The sequence below is a fragment of the Sorex fumeus genome, unplaced genomic scaffold, assembly GCF_029834395.1.
Source record: "Sorex fumeus unplaced genomic scaffold, SorFum_2.1 ptg000055l, whole genome shotgun sequence".
Lineage (NCBI taxonomy): Eukaryota > Metazoa > Chordata > Mammalia > Eulipotyphla > Soricidae > Sorex > Sorex fumeus.
In genome coordinates this window covers 5,310,271-5,329,407 of record NW_026606112.1, presented here as the reverse complement: position 1 = coordinate 5,329,407, position 19,137 = coordinate 5,310,271, and the positions used below count along the sequence as shown (strand labels likewise).

Genomic DNA, 19,137 nt, shown 5'->3' with positions numbered 1-19,137 from the left:
TGCCACTGAATCTCTGAATTTCCTAATAACCTCAGCATTCATTTCTACCCCTTAAAATCAGCTGCTCAAGCACTATTTACAATAGCCAAAATCTGAACAAAACCCGAGTGCCTGAGAACAGATGACTGGCTAAAGAAACTGGTACATCTACACAATGGAATACTATGCATCTGTTAGGAAAGATGAAACCATGAAATTTGCATATAAGTGCATCAACATGGAGTAACATGCTAAGTGAAATGAATCAGAACGAGTGGGACAGACACAGAAGGACTGCACCCATTTGTGGAATCTAAAATAACATAATAGGAGAATAACACTTAAGGATAGTAGAGATAAAAGCCAGGAGGATCGCTCTACAGCTTGGAAGCCTATCTCATGTGCTGGGGGTAAAGGCAGGTGGGATGAAGAGACCACTAGGAAAATTATGGTTGGAGAGATCATACAAGATGGGAGATGTGTGCTGAAAGTAGGCTATAGACCAAACACGATGGCTGCTTAGTGCCTATGTTGCAAACCATAACACCCAAAAAGGGAGAGAGAGAGAGAGTAAGAGGGAACGTGTCTGCCACAGAGGCAGGGGATGGGAAGGGGTGGGGGTGGCAGGAGGGACATTGGGAACATTGGTGGTGGAGAATGGGCACTGGTGGAGGGATGGGTACTTAAACATCGTCTGACTGAAACGTAATCACAAAAATTTGTAATTTATACTCTATTTGAAAATTTGAAATCTATCTAACGATGGTTAATTAAAATAAAAAAAAATTAGAAAAAAGAAAATCAGCTGCTCAGTGTCTAGCGTTTTTCTTAGTTCTGCTGTTTCAACTCCCTTCGATGGTCTTTCTGTGACTCAATCTTTATTCCCGACACACACACACACACACACACACACACACACACACACACACACACACACACACCCTATTCCCTCTTTCTCACAGCTTCAGCCCCCGGTACCCCCTTTGACTCAGCTTTGCTTTCCTGTTCCTTTGGCCCCAGAGGACAACGGGCGGGCGCCTACCTTTGCAGGAACTCTGCCCGAATCACCAGGCCTGGCGGGGAAAGCACTGGAAATTCTGCATTTCCCTTGGGTGGCTTCCTGTGACCGGCCCTGTTCCTGGAAGGAGAGGTAGCGCCACCGCCCACAGCTGGCCCCAGGCTTCCCGGCCTCCAGGCCTTAGGCACTGATTCTGCTCCCCTCATGAAAGCTACAGGCCTGGGCATCCTTCCTACATCTCCATTTCCTGTTGCCCCTGAGGGTCCTGGTCCACCCCACCCAGGGACTGAGAAACACCAAGGCTACTCTGAGTCACGACTCTCCCTACTAAGGAAGGAGGCAGCCTCAGTTCCCCCAGTGAGAGAGGAAGCCACAGTTTTCTCTTCCCAGATGCTTCCTCTCTCCCGCTGAACCTAACACAGACTTCATCTTCAATGTCCATTCCAGGAAGTCCCCAGGACCATAAAATTCTGCCCTGCAGCTTAGGCCCACAGGAAGCCCACGAGGCCTGAAGCAAATGGCTAGAAAGACAAACCAATAACTTCTCACATCCTCTGTAACATTCTCCAATTGATAAGAGACGTGAAGATCCCAATTTTCACATAGAAGGATCTACAGGAAGAACCTTTACCTATAACTTCCTTGCATCCTCTGTAACATTTGTCAGTGGATAAGAAATTCAATTGATCAAAAAACCTTTAAAAAGGCTTACACAAAACTCCCTTACTTTTTTTTTTAAACTTAGTTCTGTACTAAGTTCCTCTCCACTTGGGGAGCTCCTTTTTCTTTTCTCTTCTACTTTCCAATAAACTTTTCTACTTTCCAAATCTGAGCATCTTTATTACTCGATATTCTCTGTCACTGTCACCGTCCTCCCGTTGTTCACCGATTTGCTCGAGCGGACCCAGTAACATTGTGAGACTTGTTACTGTGTTTGGCATATCAAATGCGTTACAGGGAGCTAGCCACGCTCTCCGAGAGGGGTGAAGGAATCGAACTCAGGTCAGCAAGGCAAATGCCCTACCTGCTGTGCTATATTGAAGAACCTGGGAACCATGAACAGAGACCTGCACGGCCACTTCCACCTTATCTGCATCACTGTCTAGACCCCGGATGCACATTAAATTATCCTCAAGAGGGGTTTCCCTCTCCCAAATCTATCTGCTCACATGGTAAGAAATAGTGGGACTAGGAATCAGCCCCTCAGCTAAGCCAGGCTTCATACATCACCGTGGGGCTGACTGGCATGTTTTATTTAAAGGTAATGTCAGGGGCTGAAGCAATAGCACAGCAAGTAAGGCGGTTGCCTTGCAAGCGGCCAACCCAGGTTCGATTCCCAGCATCCCACATGGTCCCCTGAGCACCTGAGTGCAGAGTCAGAAGTAACCCCTGTGCATTGCCGGGTGTGACCCAAAAATAAAAAATAAATTAAAAATAAATAAATAAAGGTAATGAGCAAGCATGGCGGGGCCGAGCCCGCCCTCTTGACCTGGAAAGAGAAGAGAAATGATGCAGACAGGGCAGGCACCTGCACACAGAGGGATGCACTAGTCTTCTGGAAGTGATGTAGGCAGGTAGACAGGGAGGGCCCCCTCCCGGGCAACAACAAAAGCCAGCCCTGCAGAAAATAGCAAAACAGGAACTAAGGCTTGATAAGACCCTCACCTGGCTCCAGCAACAGACCCAGAGAAGCTCCTCTAGGAACAAAAGGCCAGGAAAGGAATTTCAAAGAAGACCATCACCACTCCCATCCTCCCTGGCAACCTCCTTAGCAACGGGACATTTACCTGGGAAGAAGCCCCACGTGGGGGCAGGTTGGAGGAACCCTATAAAGGCCACCTTGAACAAAGGAAGCGCGCGCATTTGCTGCCCGAGCCCATGTGCTGCTTGCGCCCACGTGGCCGAGCACATGTGGTGCCCGAGCACATGTGTCGCCCGCATCTCCCCTCTTGAGATGTGTACTTTCATGCTTTCGTGTCTAACTTTACTCTCTCACTCTCTCTCCCTCCCTCCATACCTAAAAATCCTCCAAATAAAATCTATTTACTTCACTGCTTGTCTACTCCTGAAATTCCTTTCTGCGAGGCGAGACAAGAACCCAGCAACCCTGGGTCCCGAGTGGCAGAAGCGGATGGGGAGAAAGTGACTGTCTTTCTCCTCCCCGCTTCATATAAGTCACCCGTGGGGCCCACCGACATCAGAAGGAAATGGTTAACAATGACAGGGCACTGGGACTTCAGTGGCAGAAGTCAGGACAATAACACTCTGAAATGCTGATATGTTGTAAACTCATGAAGAGTTTTGCTTTACAAAATATCGTGAATCACTGTCACTGTCACTGTCACTGTCCTCCCGTTGTTCACTGATTTGCTCAAGTGGGCCCAGTAATATTGTAAGATTTGTTGTTAGTGTGTTTGGCATATTGAATACGTCACAGGTAGCTTGCCAGGCTTTGACGTGCATGCAAGATACTCTCGGTAGCTTGCCAGGCTCTCCAAGAGGGGCAGAAAAATCGAAAGCAGAGGAACTGAACTCGGGTCGACCCGGTCAGTCACACGCAAGGCAAATGCCCTCCCTACCTGCTGTGCTCCAGCTCATTGTGAATCAATGGGGGGGGGGGGGGGGGTGTTCATTCAGAAATCAAATGGTTTGTATAGTTTCAGCTGATTTCCTCTAAGACAAATCCATCCCCAGCTAGCACCTACCATTAATGGACACTCAGACTTCAAACTATCAAGACTGTCTCTTTTCTTTTCTCTTTTTTTTTGGTGGGGGGGAGGGGGTTGGGTTCTTTGGTGCTCAGGAGTTCCTCCTGGCTCTGCACTCAGGAATCACTCCTGGCAGACTTAGGGAATCACATGGGATGTCAGGGATCGAACCCAGGTTGACAGCATGCAAGGCAAATGCCCTACCCACTATACTATCACTCCGGCCCCTGAGACTGTCTTCATAGCATGATTCCATCTTCTCAGCTCTCCTGAAACTCTGAAAAGTAGTTTTTGTGTCTAACTCATGTTATTATATCAAACCTATACATATGTATAGGTCTATATGTATATACCTATAGATGTATATATTTGTTTAATAAGTGCATTTAAATATATACAATATTTGCACCTCCTTACAAAATTCAGATTAAATACTCCCAAATCTACAACCTGGAGACAACAAAATAGTTCTATCCCTTCCTGTTCGCCTTCCCTTTGCCCCCATGGGGGACACAGGACAGCATCCCAACAGCTGTGCCCCCAACTCAGGTCTCACTGTGCTCATTCTGGGGAGCTGACATCACAGCAGAATGCTTCAGGGTGCCAGTCTGGTGCCCTGTGTTCTACTCCAGCCCATCCTCACTGCCCTGTGCAATAAAGAGGCTTCAGGAACCCCAGCAGTTGCTTGGTCATCTCAGGCAGTTTCAAATTTCACTAGACCCTGAGGCCCACAGGCCCACAGGCCCACTTACCTCTGCTCTTCACTTCAGGGATGCATCACACCCTTCAAGGCCCACCCCACAAGCCTTGCTCTCAGCTATTCAGGCCTTTTCCAGGCCTCTTATCAGAAGGAAGTCTCTGTCCATAGTTCTCCCAGGACAGCAAACTTAGTCTCCATTATTCTAGAACCATTTGGCATTCATAAGCTTATCTCCCCCTTCTCAATCACAAGCTGGAAGAGAACAGAAAGCTAGGCAAGCGGGTGGTTCATTTTACATCCCTATACAACATCGACAAAGGCCTGCAGAAAAAGGCAGACAGGCCTGTTCTATATAAAGAGCAATGTGTAAGGTATACTCCCATTGTGTGGAGGGTACGCCCCCAGGTTTTCCCTGCAAGGATGCTTTAAAAAAAAAAAAGACAAGAGACGAAGCAATTGACCTGGGAAATGCACAGTACTTTCAAAACCCAGCTCCCAGACTCAGCACTGTCCACACCTTTTTCTTTTTACCCCTAGGGGTGATTGTTTTCTGTGTTGCCTTTAATAGCAATAGGGGGTGGGGGGGGATGGAAAGACTGAGGAAGCAGCAAAAGCATTCAGGCCATACAAGTGTAGAGTGCGGAACAGGCAAAGAAAAATGAAGCAATGCCTGTTCCTTCGCCATCTGCAGCTTCCAGCATGCCAGGAAATTCCGGGCTGCCCTTTCTCATGATGTGGATAATTCACACAATTGTGTGAGGGGCTAGCAGCTATGAAGGGTTGCTGGAGCATTCGAAAATTCATGTTCCCAACTTACACTGTGAGACAAAAAAAAAAAAAAAGCCCAGTGCATTCTTCAAATTTCCCCTCTGTACAGGAATCTCAGAAACTGCATTATGTTTATATTAGACGCACGGGGGAGAGAAGCTGGGCATGCGTGGTACTATATTGAAAAGAAGTTTTTGTTTGGTTTTAGCCCTAACCGCGTGACACTATGTATTGGCTCTTTGTAAATTCTCTACCACCACTCGGTTAAAATAATGAAGCCAATAAAGAAGGGAAAGAGCAGAATTAATGAGGTATGGCTTGAACATTTCAGGAAAATGAAATCAATTTTCCCTTACTGTCTCACAAAATCACAATCAGGCCAAAATGTAATCAAAACTTGTTCATAAACCTACTGAGAGGTACAATGAATTATTTCCTTTAAATATTTACTTGAAAAGCAGACGAACATGTCCTAAAAAAATTCCTTCGTCAATAACCCAATTTTTTCACCAAAAACAAAATCTGCAGTGAATTTACAAAATGTTCTGGTTTTCTCTTTGAGTGGATGGGCCAACAATTTTTAAAGTGTTAAAAAAAAAGGTTTTTTTTTAAATATAAAATCTTCCTTGATACCTTTTACGCACACACAGAGTACATGAAAAGACATTTTAGAACAATAAATATAAATCTGTCTAGCTTTGGCTTCTCCTCATCTGTGACATTAACAAAAAACTTTTCACTCTTCTTCTTTATGGTTAATCCTCATCTCTGTAAATTTGCTAAAAAAAAAAAAAAAGAAAACACGGCAATCTGCTCCTCATAAAGGCTGCTAGAATTAAAATCTGACCATAAAAATATCTGTGTCATGCATACATATATATACATATATGTATATATGTACACAGAGTGTGTATATGTATATATATATGATATATATACGCACCTCAAGAAGTTCCAGTTAGATATTACAAGCAGCATAGAAACTGTATGTAACAACATGTTAAATAACATGAAACAGACATGTGTATTCACAGAAGGTGATAAAATCAGTGAAAATGCCTAGGAAAGGTTCAGGGAAGTGTTATCCTTGACCTCCACTTAAAGAACTGAGAATAGGCCAGGGGTGGGCGAGGGCTGTGGTTTTCAACCACTGGTCCTAGGACCCCACAGATGAGCAGGTATAGAAAGGCCAAAAACCACAAGCCAAATATACGTGGGAATCACCTAAACAGACTTAAAATCCTGCCGCTTGGGTTCCACACTCAGAGACGACATCATTGTCAAGAGTTGGGTCTGGCCTTCAACCGTGTTATGAGAAAGAATATTACAGAGATGTTAGGAGTCAGCCAGAGAGATAGGACAGCAAGCCAAGCATTTGCCTTGCACACAGTAAACCCAGGTTCGATCCATCGGTACCCTATACAGTTCCCTGAGCCCACCAGGAGTAATTCCTGAGCAAAGAGCACAGAACCAGGAATAACTCCTGAGCACCACCAGGTATGACCCAACCCCACACCTCCCCGCCCCCCCCCCCCCAAAATAAAAAACTTTGGTTTTGTTTTGGGGCCAGACCTGGTGGAGTTTAGGGGCTCTTCCTGGCTCCATGCCTGAGTGACCCTGAGGTGGTCCAGGGTCATATGCAGTGCCCAGGATCAAACCGGGATCAGAAGTAAGGTGAGCATCTTAATCCCCATACTGTCCCCCAGTCCAAACTATGAAGAAGGTTTACAGTGCTCCAGGGACTCCAAAGAAGAAAGTAGCATGAACTTCCAGTTTAGAAGAAGGGCAGAATTTCCAGGCGAAGAGAATTACAACTCAACTACCATTCTCCTCCCTCTGTCTCCCCTGTTCACTGAGGGGCAGAAACAGCAACTGCACCAGCCCCTTCCCAGAAGGGAAGGCTCCACCCACTCGCTAGATCATTCACCCTCAGGCACGCTCACATCTGCAAACTGCTGTAGCTTCACTTCTTTCTCATCTCTTGGTAGGGCCAACAATGCCTATTTTTTTTCTTTTTTGGGTCACACCCGGTGATGTACAGGGGTTACTCATGGCTCTGCACTCAGGAATTTACTCCCGGTGGTGCTCAGGGGACCATATGGGACGCTGGGGATCGAACCTGGGTCAGCCGCGTGCAAGGAAAACTCCCTACCCGCTGTGCTATCGCTCCAGCCCAGCAATGCCATTTTTCCCCCCAACTATTCATCACTGTCTGTAGAAAGTCTTGCTCAACTCTTCCTGGAAGGGGGCAATGCCACCCTCAGCCTCAAGTTAGGTGCTGGGGAACTCGGGACTCCCAGCCAAGACTGCTCTCACTCCTCTTCCCCACAACTGCCTGGCTCTGCCGAGGCACAGATGGAGTCAAAGTTGTTCCCACTGCTTTGTCCCCAGTGCCATGCTCCTAACAAGACCCTTTGCTAATACTAGCAGAATAAATAGATAACCCAGATTAATTTGTGAAACAAAGCTACATAGGAAAGAGTGCTAGAGAATTAGGAATATGATTTATCCATAACCACTGGAAGCGGGGCTTGTGAAAACAACTGAATGGAATTCATTTTTGAAAAGAAGCTCATGATGGGAACTGGAGTGGTAGGAGAGCGAGTAGGGTGTTTGCCTTGCACGCGACCAACCCGGATTCAATTCCCAGCATCCCATATGGTCTCCCAAGCACCACCAGGAGTAATTCCTGAGTGCATGAGCCAGTAGTAACCCTTGTGCATGGCCGGGTGTGACCCACCCCCCCCCCCCAAAAAAAAAGAAAAAAAGCTCATGAAAGAGTTTGGATGGGTTTTGGTTTCTTGAGGGGAGGTTGTTGTGCCCAGGGGTGCTTGGGAGACCAGGTGGTGGTCAGGGATTGGACCCAGAATTTCCACCTGCAAAGCCTGCCCACCCCCCCACCCCCCCGCCTTCTGAACCATCTCCCCAGCCCCTGGATTGGGTACTGAAAACTTCTGCAATGAAAACCTCTAACACTTTCAAATGTATCGATGCTAGTCTTCTGGATAATGTGGCACTTGGGGACTTTATTTTGTCATTCCTTTTTTTCCTCCATGACAACATTTTTCCACCTTAGGTTTCTGGAGCAATACAACCCATAGTAACTGGCAGGAAACAACACTACCACAACAAAATACTACCTGGAAAGAAGACAGCTAACATTTGGAAGTAACGGAAAGTGTAAATCTCTGCTTCATTTTATTTTAATTTAATTCATTTTATTCTAATTTAATTCATTAAAGAGGCAGTTGGGAGACTGGAGAGATGATAGTACAGTGGGTAGGGTGTGTACTTTGCATGCAGCCAACCATGTTCAATCCTAGGCACTCTATGTTGTCCCCTGAGTACCAACAGGAATAATCCCTGAGCTCAGAGCACCGCAAGGTATGGCCCCAAAACAAATTATATATATATATATATATACACACACAAAGGGATGAAGTCACCTCCAGTGGTAATCAGAGCCTGCTTCTAGCTCTATGCTCGGGGACTACATGTGGTGCTCAGGGTTACAGTGGGGTCTGCTGCATGCCAGGTAGGCACCTGACCCAGAGGACTATGTCTCTACCCTCTGCTTTATTGTAAACACAAAGCCCTGGGCTAGAGAGTCAGTATAAAGGGTGGGGCATCTGCCTTGTACACTGGTAACCCAGAGACAAACCCAACCCACCATGGTCTCCCAAGGCCCACCAGGAGTGATCCCTGAGTGCACTGCCAGGAGTAAGCCCTGAACACTGCCAGGTGTAGCCCCAAATAAAAAGACATGCAAAAAAAAAAAAAAAGTTGGTACATCTTGATTCTGGCTTTCTTCCATCAAATATTTGAGATACTATTCTAGTTCCTGTGCTTGGATCTATGCCTTGGGCACTGACACCACTGACACCACACACAAACACACACACATATACACACACACATACACACACACATACACACTGTCCTCTCTTATCAAATCTAATAGTCCTGCTCCTCCGCCAGTTCCAGTTCTTCCTGACTCCTGCTGGTCACAGAACCTCTCAGAACTGTTTCCCTATCTGCAAAGAGTGGGAGTTAATTGCGAGAGGACCCCCAAAGTTCCCTCTGACTCTAAAATTACACAACCAAGAACCCATGATTAGTCTCCTAAGTCAGTAGACCGAAGCCAGGTTTCTCAGGTCCTGCTTACCAAAATCGAGAGAGCTGGACCCAGGACCCAGGAGCAAAAGGACCAGGTACATATGAAGAGCAAAGAAGCTGGACAAAAGCAGACAAGCTGTGGCCACTCCAACGTGAAAGGGCAAACTTAATACTATGGGGACCATCCTGACCTCAAAGTGAGACAAAGCACCTCGATTTTAAAAAGTGGAGCCGTAGTACAATGGGAACAGGGTTTGCCTTGCACGCGGCCAATTGGATTGAATCCCCAGCATCCCATATGGTCCCCCAAGCACTGCCAGGAGCAATTCCTGAAAGTAGAACCAGGAGTATCACACCCTGAGCATCACTGGGTGTGACCCCAAAGCAAAAAAATAAAATAAAAAATGGAGGTTGGGTCGAAGTCATACTAGAGTGGGAAGGGGGGTTGGGTGTGGCTGGCCCAGGTTCCATTCATAGCATCCCTGAGCTTGCCAGAAGTGATTCCTGAGCACAGAGTCAGGAGTAAACCCTGAGCACTGCCAGGTGTGGCCCAAAAACAAGTCACTGTCCTCCCGTTGTTCATCGATTTGCTCGAGTAGGCCCAATAATGTCTCCATTGTGACACCTGTTACTGTGTTTGGCATATTGAATACGTCACGAGTAGCTTACCAGGCTTTGCTGTTTGAGTGAGATACTCTCAGTAGCTTGCCAGGCTCTCCGAGAAGGGTGGAGGAATCGAACCTGGCTTGGCCAGGCTGGCTGCCACAAGGGCAAACGCCCTACCGCTGTGCTATCGCTCCAGTCCCAAACAAGTATCAAAACAAAAACAAACCGCAAACAAGCAAATAAAGAGGGCAGCAGCCAGGAAAATCAGAGGGGCAGCTATAGTAGATTCGGGTGATTAGGAAGTGCCTTGCCCCTTGGAGCCAGGAGGTTTCCAAGGGAGGGTTTGGATTTGTTTTCCTGAAAAGGATGAGACGCGTTTGGCCAAGTAAACTTCTGTCCCAGATAGAGAAAAAAATCCATTTAAGTGCTGGCCTAGCCAACTCTGTTTCCTCATCTACCAAAGGAGCAGCTCCTCCTTCCATTATAGTTCTTTGTCTGGGTGTGGTGTTTCTCCCCCAATATGGTCCTGATTAAGACGATTCTCACCCCATCTACCTGATGTAGACAGACTCAGATCCTAGGAGTTCAGAGCTCAAATTTATGAAATGGCCAAACACGAGCTCAGTTTGCCATTTGTGTTTCTACCCAAAGCCCTGTTCAGATGCCACTGGACAGCAGAAAACATTCTGGAATTATCTGGATAACTGAAACAGCCTACAGGGTCTTAGTGAGGGTCTGCCCCAGGCATCACCAGGTACCTATGCAAGTTCTGGCTTGTGCTCAGCATCCATCTGACTGCAGCTGGCTGCTGTAGACCCCAGAATCGAAACTGACCAATCACGCCTTGCTATCCAGTGATCGGCACTTGCTCTCCACCAATCTGAACTGCACAACTGCAGCCCTCATCTGCATAGGGCAGACCTGTGAGGACACAGCCCACCTGTTTGTTCATACATACAAGCATGCCACAGTTCCAGGACATCAAGCACTTCCCTGGGTCTATGCCTGCAATGAGAAAATTTTTTTCTTCCTTACCATGACTCGATCATGCTTCAGCTTCTCGGCATACTCACTTGTGAGAGCAACTCAAAAAAGTATTTTATCGACTAGATTAAGATTTGTTGTAAGTGGCTTAAAGGTCTGGAAAACAGGTGAAAGGCAAAGAGGACCAGTCAGGGGCCCTCTCAGGCATCAGCCACCCTAAGTTATCTTTTATTAACATATGCTCAAAAAGGAGTCCGTATGAATGACAAGATATGGTTAGCATTTGGGGAATTCTAAGAATATGCAGGGTTTTATGCCCGGAACCAAGGACAAAGATTTGACAAAGACTAAGTATTTCTACCTTTAGTTCTTTCTTTCACTTTTTTTTTTTTTGGCAGTTCCAGGCACAGAACCCAGGTCTCATACATGCAAGGCATGTGCTTTGCTGATAGATTACATCCACAGCCCTAAAGTATATATTTCTTATACACTCTCATCATAAGATTCTGGTTTTCATCATAAGCTTTAATAAAAGCTTAGCACTGAGCAATGAGATGAACTGTGACCGGTCCAACCTTGGATAATTAGTCCAACCTTGGTGGAAAACCAACTAACCTGACAATGTGATAATGACATCAAGTGCAGGGAGGAAACTCACAATTCTGCGACTATACTTGAGGATCCAGAGGTTACTGGAGGTGAACCAATCAGTGAGTCCCTTGTAAAGGTAATAGTAGTGGTTTCTTTCCTGTTCTTTCCCTTTTAAAGGCACTTTGATTTTTGTCTCTATTTCCTCACAAATGGCTTGCTAATGGCTCCGTATATCCCCAACCTCCCAAGAAAACTCCCAGCCAAGCCTAGGAGGGGTTTGCTTGGTTCCCTGCTCAACATCCCATCCCCAAAGCCCCCTGCCCATTATTCCAGAAGCATCAGCATCCCAGGACCAGACATGGGACATGATGGGGGACTCTTCCAGCAATGGCAGTTGACCCGAAAGGCAATTCTGGAGCTGCTACGCATTTTGTCCCACTGACAGCTTGTGACAGGCTGGTATTAGGCTAAGGACCAATAGTAAATTTTACAGCACTCTCTGTGGAGCCAGCACTGTACCACGCATTCTCCCATTTTGTCTCTGGCAATCGTCAGAGCAAACCCATGAATGTGGTTGGGTTTGCTCTATCTCTGCTCCATCTTCTCCGTAACAGAGAAGCATTTTCAAGATTGTTTCTCTCTGGATAACAAGCACTTCATTCACAGTTGGAATGTAGGTGTACACAGGAGTGTGCAAATAAAGTGGGTGAGGACCCAAGTCACCTGGCAGCTCTTTGTGATCTCTGGATGAGCAAAGATAAGAAGGCAGTGGCCCGGAGGTGGGGGGGGAGGGGTTGTTGTGAAGGAGAACAGAAGACCAGTTCCACAAATATCAGTGCCACAAATAGGGCAAAATGATCCTCAAAGTGAGAGTGGGCTCAAGGAGTTTGCTGGGATACCTGCCACCCTCTCTCCTTCCCACACCCCTCAGCCTCACAGGTGGATTGATTGCATTTCTGTTCTCCCTCACAAAAAGAGCTGTGTCAATAGCCAGCAGTCAAAAGCAGGAGAAATGGGCCCAGTTCATTCATGAAGTGATGAAGTGTCCCTTATAATGGGCACCTTCCCTCAAGCCACCCAGAACAAAACCTCCACCTTTCCAAATAGTGTTATTTTACTAGACTTCATACAAAATCCTCAAAGGAGTATTTCTTTTTCTGCAGGGCCACTTGTTGGGGAATTATCCCCTCTACATAGGATGGCTTACTGGTTTGAGCAGTTTCATCTTTGGCTGCCAACATCCACAGAAGTATGTTGAGTCACAGAAATACAAATACAGGCCTCAAATCACTCATCTAAAAACCTGAAGGTCAGACGGGCTTCTGAGGTCACACAAGTGGACTCCAGGACGGCTGTGCAAGGCACTGAGCTCACAGCCTATGACTGTTGGCAATCAAATTCATTAATACAATTGCTTTTCAAACAAAGCAAGAGAAATGAAATCTCTTCTTGGGTCAGGTTAGAAATTAACACCGTGTGGACCATGCCCAAAGTCTCAAAAAAATAACTTTCCATATTCAAAGCTTCGAAGATTTCAGAAATTGCCCATCAACAATCACAGATATGAACAAATCACTCAAATATTAGACACAAACGGTCAACCTAACAGCAATCAAAGACATACAAATTAAAACAAAGAGGTGACTTTTTTTTTTTAGGTACTAATTTTTGTCTTACAAAGTAGCAATTAGGATTTTTCCTAAAAGAGAAAATGCCCATAGGGTGGAAAGTGAGTTCTTCTACCATAGCTGAGGCAATCTAAGCTGTGACTCCCTACAGAGCATCAACAAAATGCCCTCAAAAATGTGTGTATCTCTGACCCCAAATGACCTTTCCAGCAACCTGTTCTCCATAGAAGACATGGAAATATAGGCAAAGCTTTTACACATACACGTTCACTGAAGCAATGAGTTTATCTTTCATATAAAAATAATTTGCATCACCTGAACTCTCCTAAAAGGAAGGCATCGTGAGAAAAAATATACAGCTAAATCCATGTAATAGAATATTAAGCATGCATATTTCAAGTATATTGGAAAATGGAGAAATCTGGTATATACCATTAAGTGAAAAGAGCAGGACACAAAATTTCATTCACAGATGATCCTAGCCAAGTGGAAAATATATATAAAGAAAACCACAACGAAATATGCAAATAGTAGCAAATGCCTTGGAATAAGGAAATCAAAGGTGATTCACTTCATTTCAAACTTGAATTCTTTGGGGAAATTTTCTCCAAAATACCAGGAGTACTGAATCGGAGCTCTGGGAAGCAGGAAAAGAAGGCCTGGCTCTTAGGTGCCCAGTAAGAGTCAGCAAACCCCAAAATCAAAGATGTCACTCCGAGTTTTTGTAAATTTATAGTAAGTCTATCATTGCAAGGCCATCAGCATCTGCCAAATGAAGACCTGAGAGCACGTGTAGTCTTTATTTATTAAGTCTGCTGTGGGTCAAGATTCCTGGGGGCAGCGAGATGGAAGAAATACAGAAACTAAAAAGATACACAGGATAAAAGATAAATGCCACTTTGCCATTTACCAAGACCTTTCAGGGACACAGTTCATTTGATTTCACTGGCAGCAATAGGCAAATCAAGCCAGGAGTTGGCACAGCCCACTTTCCAGGTGAGGAACTGGATTCAGAGACTCACTCTCCCCAAAGTGGCAGGGTCTCATCTTGACTTTGAACTTTAAGACCAGGGATCTGATTTAAAGCCTGGAGCTCTTTCTACCCTATCATGCCCTATTACGTTGTGATTCTTTTTTGTTGGTTTTTGCTTGGGGGCCAAGGCTGTGTGGGGCTGACTCCTGGCTCTGCTCTCAGGGATTACTCCAGGCAGCACTCAAGAGATGGACAATATGGGGTGCAGGGGATCAAATCACAATTGGCATTGTATGTGTTACCTGCTGTACTAGCTATGCGGCCCCCTGCATCATGATCTTCTAAAATATCTTGGGCTAAAAAGAAACCTCTTATTTGAGGGGGGGAGGGGGGGAAACCAAAGGTTTAGAAACTATTAAGAAGCTTCAAAATTGAACTGACCTGACTCAAGGTCAAAAGCTGACCTAAAATTTGGATGATTTGTTCAAAGTGACTTCTCAGAAATTCACTTCCTCACCTATAAAGACAGGAGTAAAATGATAAAACTGACAGTTCTGTAAGAATTAAATAAGATGAGTTACCTCAGCTAGAGTCTGCCACACAACTGATCTCAAAAGCACAACATTCTTCCCTCCATAAAGGTGAACTGCCCACCAGATATTGGGCACTTAATGGAAACACAGAATTCAAAATCCCAATTTCGGTACTTGTTAGCCACCCAAACCTCATTATTCTACTCCCATCAGCCCACCAACTTTTCACCAATAACTCAAGTAACTGTCCTAAAATCTTTAGAGACATCATCATTTTACCCAGGGCCATGGACGTGACTCAGTGGTAGAGGGCCTGTCTTGTATATGGAGGAATTGAGGTCAATTCTCGACACAATATTTGTAACAATAATAATTTTACCCAATATAACCTAAATCATGTTTGGTAGTTTTAAATTAAACTTTCTTTTATCCCAATAAATATCACCATCAGAGCTAAATTTTTTTCTGAGGGGGGGGGCACCCAATGGTGTTCAGGATCTATTCCTAACTCTGCTCAGGAATGATATCTGGCTGTGCTCAGGGAACCATATGTTGTGCTGGGGATTCAAACACAAGTCATACCAAGGAAAATGCATTAACCTTGTACCACATCTCTGGCCCCAGAGCAAATAATCCTTAAAAACAAAATAGCAATGTCAATTTTTAAAATTTTAAAATCACCTGGGGCTTAACTTCTCTTAAACTTGATTTTAAATTCAACAACTGATACTCTTAAATTATTTTAGGGGCCGAAGCGATATTACAAGGCGTCTGCCTTGCATGCAGCCAACCTGGGTTCAATCCCCAGCATCCCATATGGTCCCCCAAGCACCGCCAGGAATAACTCCTGAGCATTGCTGGGCGTGACCCCAAAAAAAGCATAAAAAATGTATTTTGGGGATGGAGCAATAACACAGTGAGTAGGGCATTTGCCTTGCACGGGGGCCAACCCGGGTTTGATTCTCAGCATCCCATATGGTCCCCTGAGCACCGCCGGAAGTGATTCCTGAGTGCATGAGCCAGGAGTAACCCCTGTGCATCGCTGGGTATGACCCAAAAAGAAAAAAAATAAATTTAATTATTTGTGGGGATCTGGAGTAGGGAAGACAGAAAAGAAACAAGCTCTTTTCAAGTTTTTCATTTCCTCCTTAAAACCAGGGATGGAAGTTCCAAGCTCCCAGTGGGCTCTCTAGATGTACAAATGGCCAAAGGAGAACCCAGAATTTAATAAAGCTTATCCTAAGCATCTAACTGAGGAGTCAGAAAGCTGGCCGGGAGCCACGGAGACCAGGGAGAATGCCTGCGCCACTAGCCCCTGAACCTTTCACCCGCTCCTTACTCAACAGCCACCATCTAGGAGGGAAACCAATAAACCCAAATGTTAAGTAAACAGAACGTAAGGGCATAAATAAGCCACGATGTGGAAAGTTGTCCATCTGCTGCTTGTAGTGTAGCATTTCGAATGGTGCTGCTAAGAGCCAGGAGTTTAATGAGCTCCTTCGACTAGGTAGCAAGAGATGGACATTCGCCAGGACTCACAGAGAAGCTTTATCTGCCCTTCTCTCTCCTTCCCGACTCCTGATAAGCACATGCCTGGTGTTTTGTGAAGTCCTAAACTCCTAATCTGAGAATCTCTGAGACTACCGAGGTTGATTTCTGTTCCAGTTTCTCTCCTAGAACAGCAGGATATCAGGAAAGAGAATGAACTTTGGAATCAAGCAGACTGAGTTATCAAAGGCAAAGATGGAAAGATAAATGGACATATACAGACACACACACACACACGCACATGTGCACACACACACACAGACACACACACACAGACACACACAGAGCCCTTCTCTGAATATTGACTGATGCCCTACTGAAGTCAGACCAGTTAAGTGTCCTGTATTTCAATGCCTCTAAAACAAAATGTTCTTATAAGATGATGATGGGAAGTTAGTGTCCAACTTAAAGCTTGGCACATAGTAGGGCTCAACACAACTTCCCCTCTCTTCTGACGTCCTGGACAAACCTAAGCACAGCCCACGGGGATGGTGGCTGGCTGTCCAAACAGGCCTCTGGTCACTTTGGCACATTGATACTCTGTCTCCTTTCTTTTCTCAACACCTCATTGCACCTTTACCCAAAGGTTACTGTGCAATATATAACCTTTTATGTTTTGTTTTTGTTTGGGGGCCACACCCATCACTGCTCAGGGTTACTCCTGGTTCTGCACTCAGGGGACCATATTAGATGCCAGGGGTCGACTATCCCTCCTGTCCCATTCCAGTCCAGAGAGCAGGGTGTTGTGGAGACGTAAGCAAACATACACTTGCTCCAGATGGATTTCTCCTGCAGGGGGCTGACAACACACCATGCGCTCCCTGTCTCCCAATTTCACTTCTCCAAGCCCTGGAGCAATGAACCCTATTCCACTGTGTAGAACTAAACCCTAGACCAGATCTGTCAATACAGTCTTAGGCCTCTGGCTGCAAACTAAAATAAATCCCTAAAGAAACAGCTGCTGTTCCCCCAGGAACTGACGGAAATGCGGGTCTGCTAATAAAGACCCAGGAGACCTGAGGCCCATCCCGCATCTTTCTCACCGCGTCTGGTTTGTATGAAAATAAGGACAAAAAAAAAAAAAAAAAAGAAAAAATTCCCCCCCCCCCCCGCCCCCCCATTGAGTCATTGCCTTAGAGGCTGCAAACAAGGGATTGGAGAGATACTACGGAGTTAAGGTACTTGCCTTAAACGCAGCCCCCCAGAGTTTGATCCACAGCACCCCATATGGCTCCCCAAGCCTCATCAGGAGTGATCCCTGATGACAGAGCCAAGAATAAACCCTGAGCATTGCCGGGTGTGGCCCCATGCTAAAAAAAAAAAAAAAAAAAAAAGCTGCAAAGGGCGGGCGGGAAGAGCTGCAGCGTGTCTCTATAAAGGAGACAGCGGCGTTGGAAGGTTTCCAGGAGCTTATTATCTACATGGGAAGAGTTGCGAGCAAGAAGCGCTTGCTGACGTAAGATTCCAGGCGGTGGTAACCCCAAATGGCCAAGAAGGTATAGGGGTTGTGTGTGTGCGTGTGTGTGTTTTAACTATTGCAGTAAGGTGGCAATTAATAGGAGATGCTAAAGAATCTCTTGTGCCTCTATTACTCTTTAAAAAACAAACCCGAAACGAGAACTTCCTTAAAAGTTACACCTCCTCTACCGTTTCAATCAGGCGCATTCCTGCTCCGAGTTCATCATCTGGGGACCACATCGTCTCAAAAAGTGGCTTCCTGCTCTAACCACAGAAGGTTCCTTTTGTGGTGACAAGCATCGGGCCCCAAAGAAGGGCGGGGCGGAGGGGAAGGTGTAAGAAGTTGCAAAGGGAGCCTTTCCCCTTTCCAAGCCTGACTTACTCATGCCCAGGTGTGTGCGGGGAGCAATCTGAAACCCCCCCACCGGTCCCAAAGACCCCCCCGTCCACGGACACCTGGAAAGCACTGGTAACCCCCGAGGTTTCAGGAGCCGCGTTCTGAACGCGGGGGGGCTCGGCACCCCCCGACCCCGGGGGATCACGATCATCCGCTGGCGGGGCTTTGGGGAGAACCTGGGCGGCGAGAAAAAGGGTCTGCGGGTTCGGGGTGCGGGGGTCTCAAGGAGCTCGTGCGGAAGCGCACCCGTCGCAGCACGCAGGGACAGCCCAGGTCCCTGCACGCGGGACAGCTCTGAGGCGGGGCGGGAAGCCCCCGGGCGCCCGGAGGAGCCGGCGGGAGCCCCGCGGGCGGGAAGAGAGGGCGGGGAGCCCGCGGCGGTGCCCAGACCCGGGCGGCTGGGGGCGCCGCCACGCTGCCACCGCCCCCCTCACCCCTCGGTTCCACTCACCCGACGCCACCAACGGCGAAGCCACGGCGCCACCCACGAAGACAGCAGCGGCGAGGACGGCGGAGCCCCGCAGTGCCCGCGGAGCCATCGCCGCGTGTCTTCGCCCTCCTCCCCGCGCCGGGGCGCGGCGTCCCGGCCTCCGCCTGGCGGTGCAGCTCCCGGGCCCGCGGGCGCGCAGAGTGCCCCGGCTCGGCCCCCCGCGCGCGCCCAACCCAGCCCCGCCCCGCCAGGCCCCGCCCACCCTGCCCCGCCCGCCAGCACCGCCCACTCGGCCGCGCACTCCAAGTAGGCCCCGCCCACCAAGGCCTGGCCCCGCCTCCCCCGCCGCTCCCACTTCCTTTCCAAGTCCCGCCACCAGTTTCAACTGCCGGGAATCGACCGAGGCCCCGCCCCCGTGACACGCCCACCCTCGGCCACGCCCTCACGGAGCCCCGCCCCAGCCGCCTCTTCTTCCCCCTCCCATTTCCTTTGCCCGCTCGGCTCCACTGGGTGGCTTGCAGAAGGCGGGAGCCCTAGGGCGCGGGCAGTGTCACCGGGGGGCCTGCGGGCATGGGAAGAGGGAGTGCGCGGGAAGAAACTCTGGAAGGGGCCCGCCACACACTCTTTGGCGAGGGCACCTTTTCTATTAACATCTCTTTAAAAATTTTTGTTTGTAATTTGTAAGTCTACAAACTGTACC

General features: G+C 47.2%; 1 protein-coding gene across 1 annotated transcript in view; it reads right to left on the bottom strand.

Annotated features, from left to right (window-relative positions):
- Positions 1-18,649, bottom strand: part of RELL1 (RELT like 1) — a 67,525-nt gene extending 48,876 nt beyond the window's left edge. Inside the window, exon 1 of the mRNA XM_056125592.1 lies at positions 18,459-18,649. Within this exon, the coding sequence (XP_055981567.1) occupies positions 18,459-18,546 (88 nt within the window). The 5' untranslated portion in view covers positions 18,547-18,649. The remainder of the gene's footprint in view (positions 1-18,458) is intronic.
- Between the last annotated feature and the right edge of the window lie 488 nt (positions 18,650-19,137).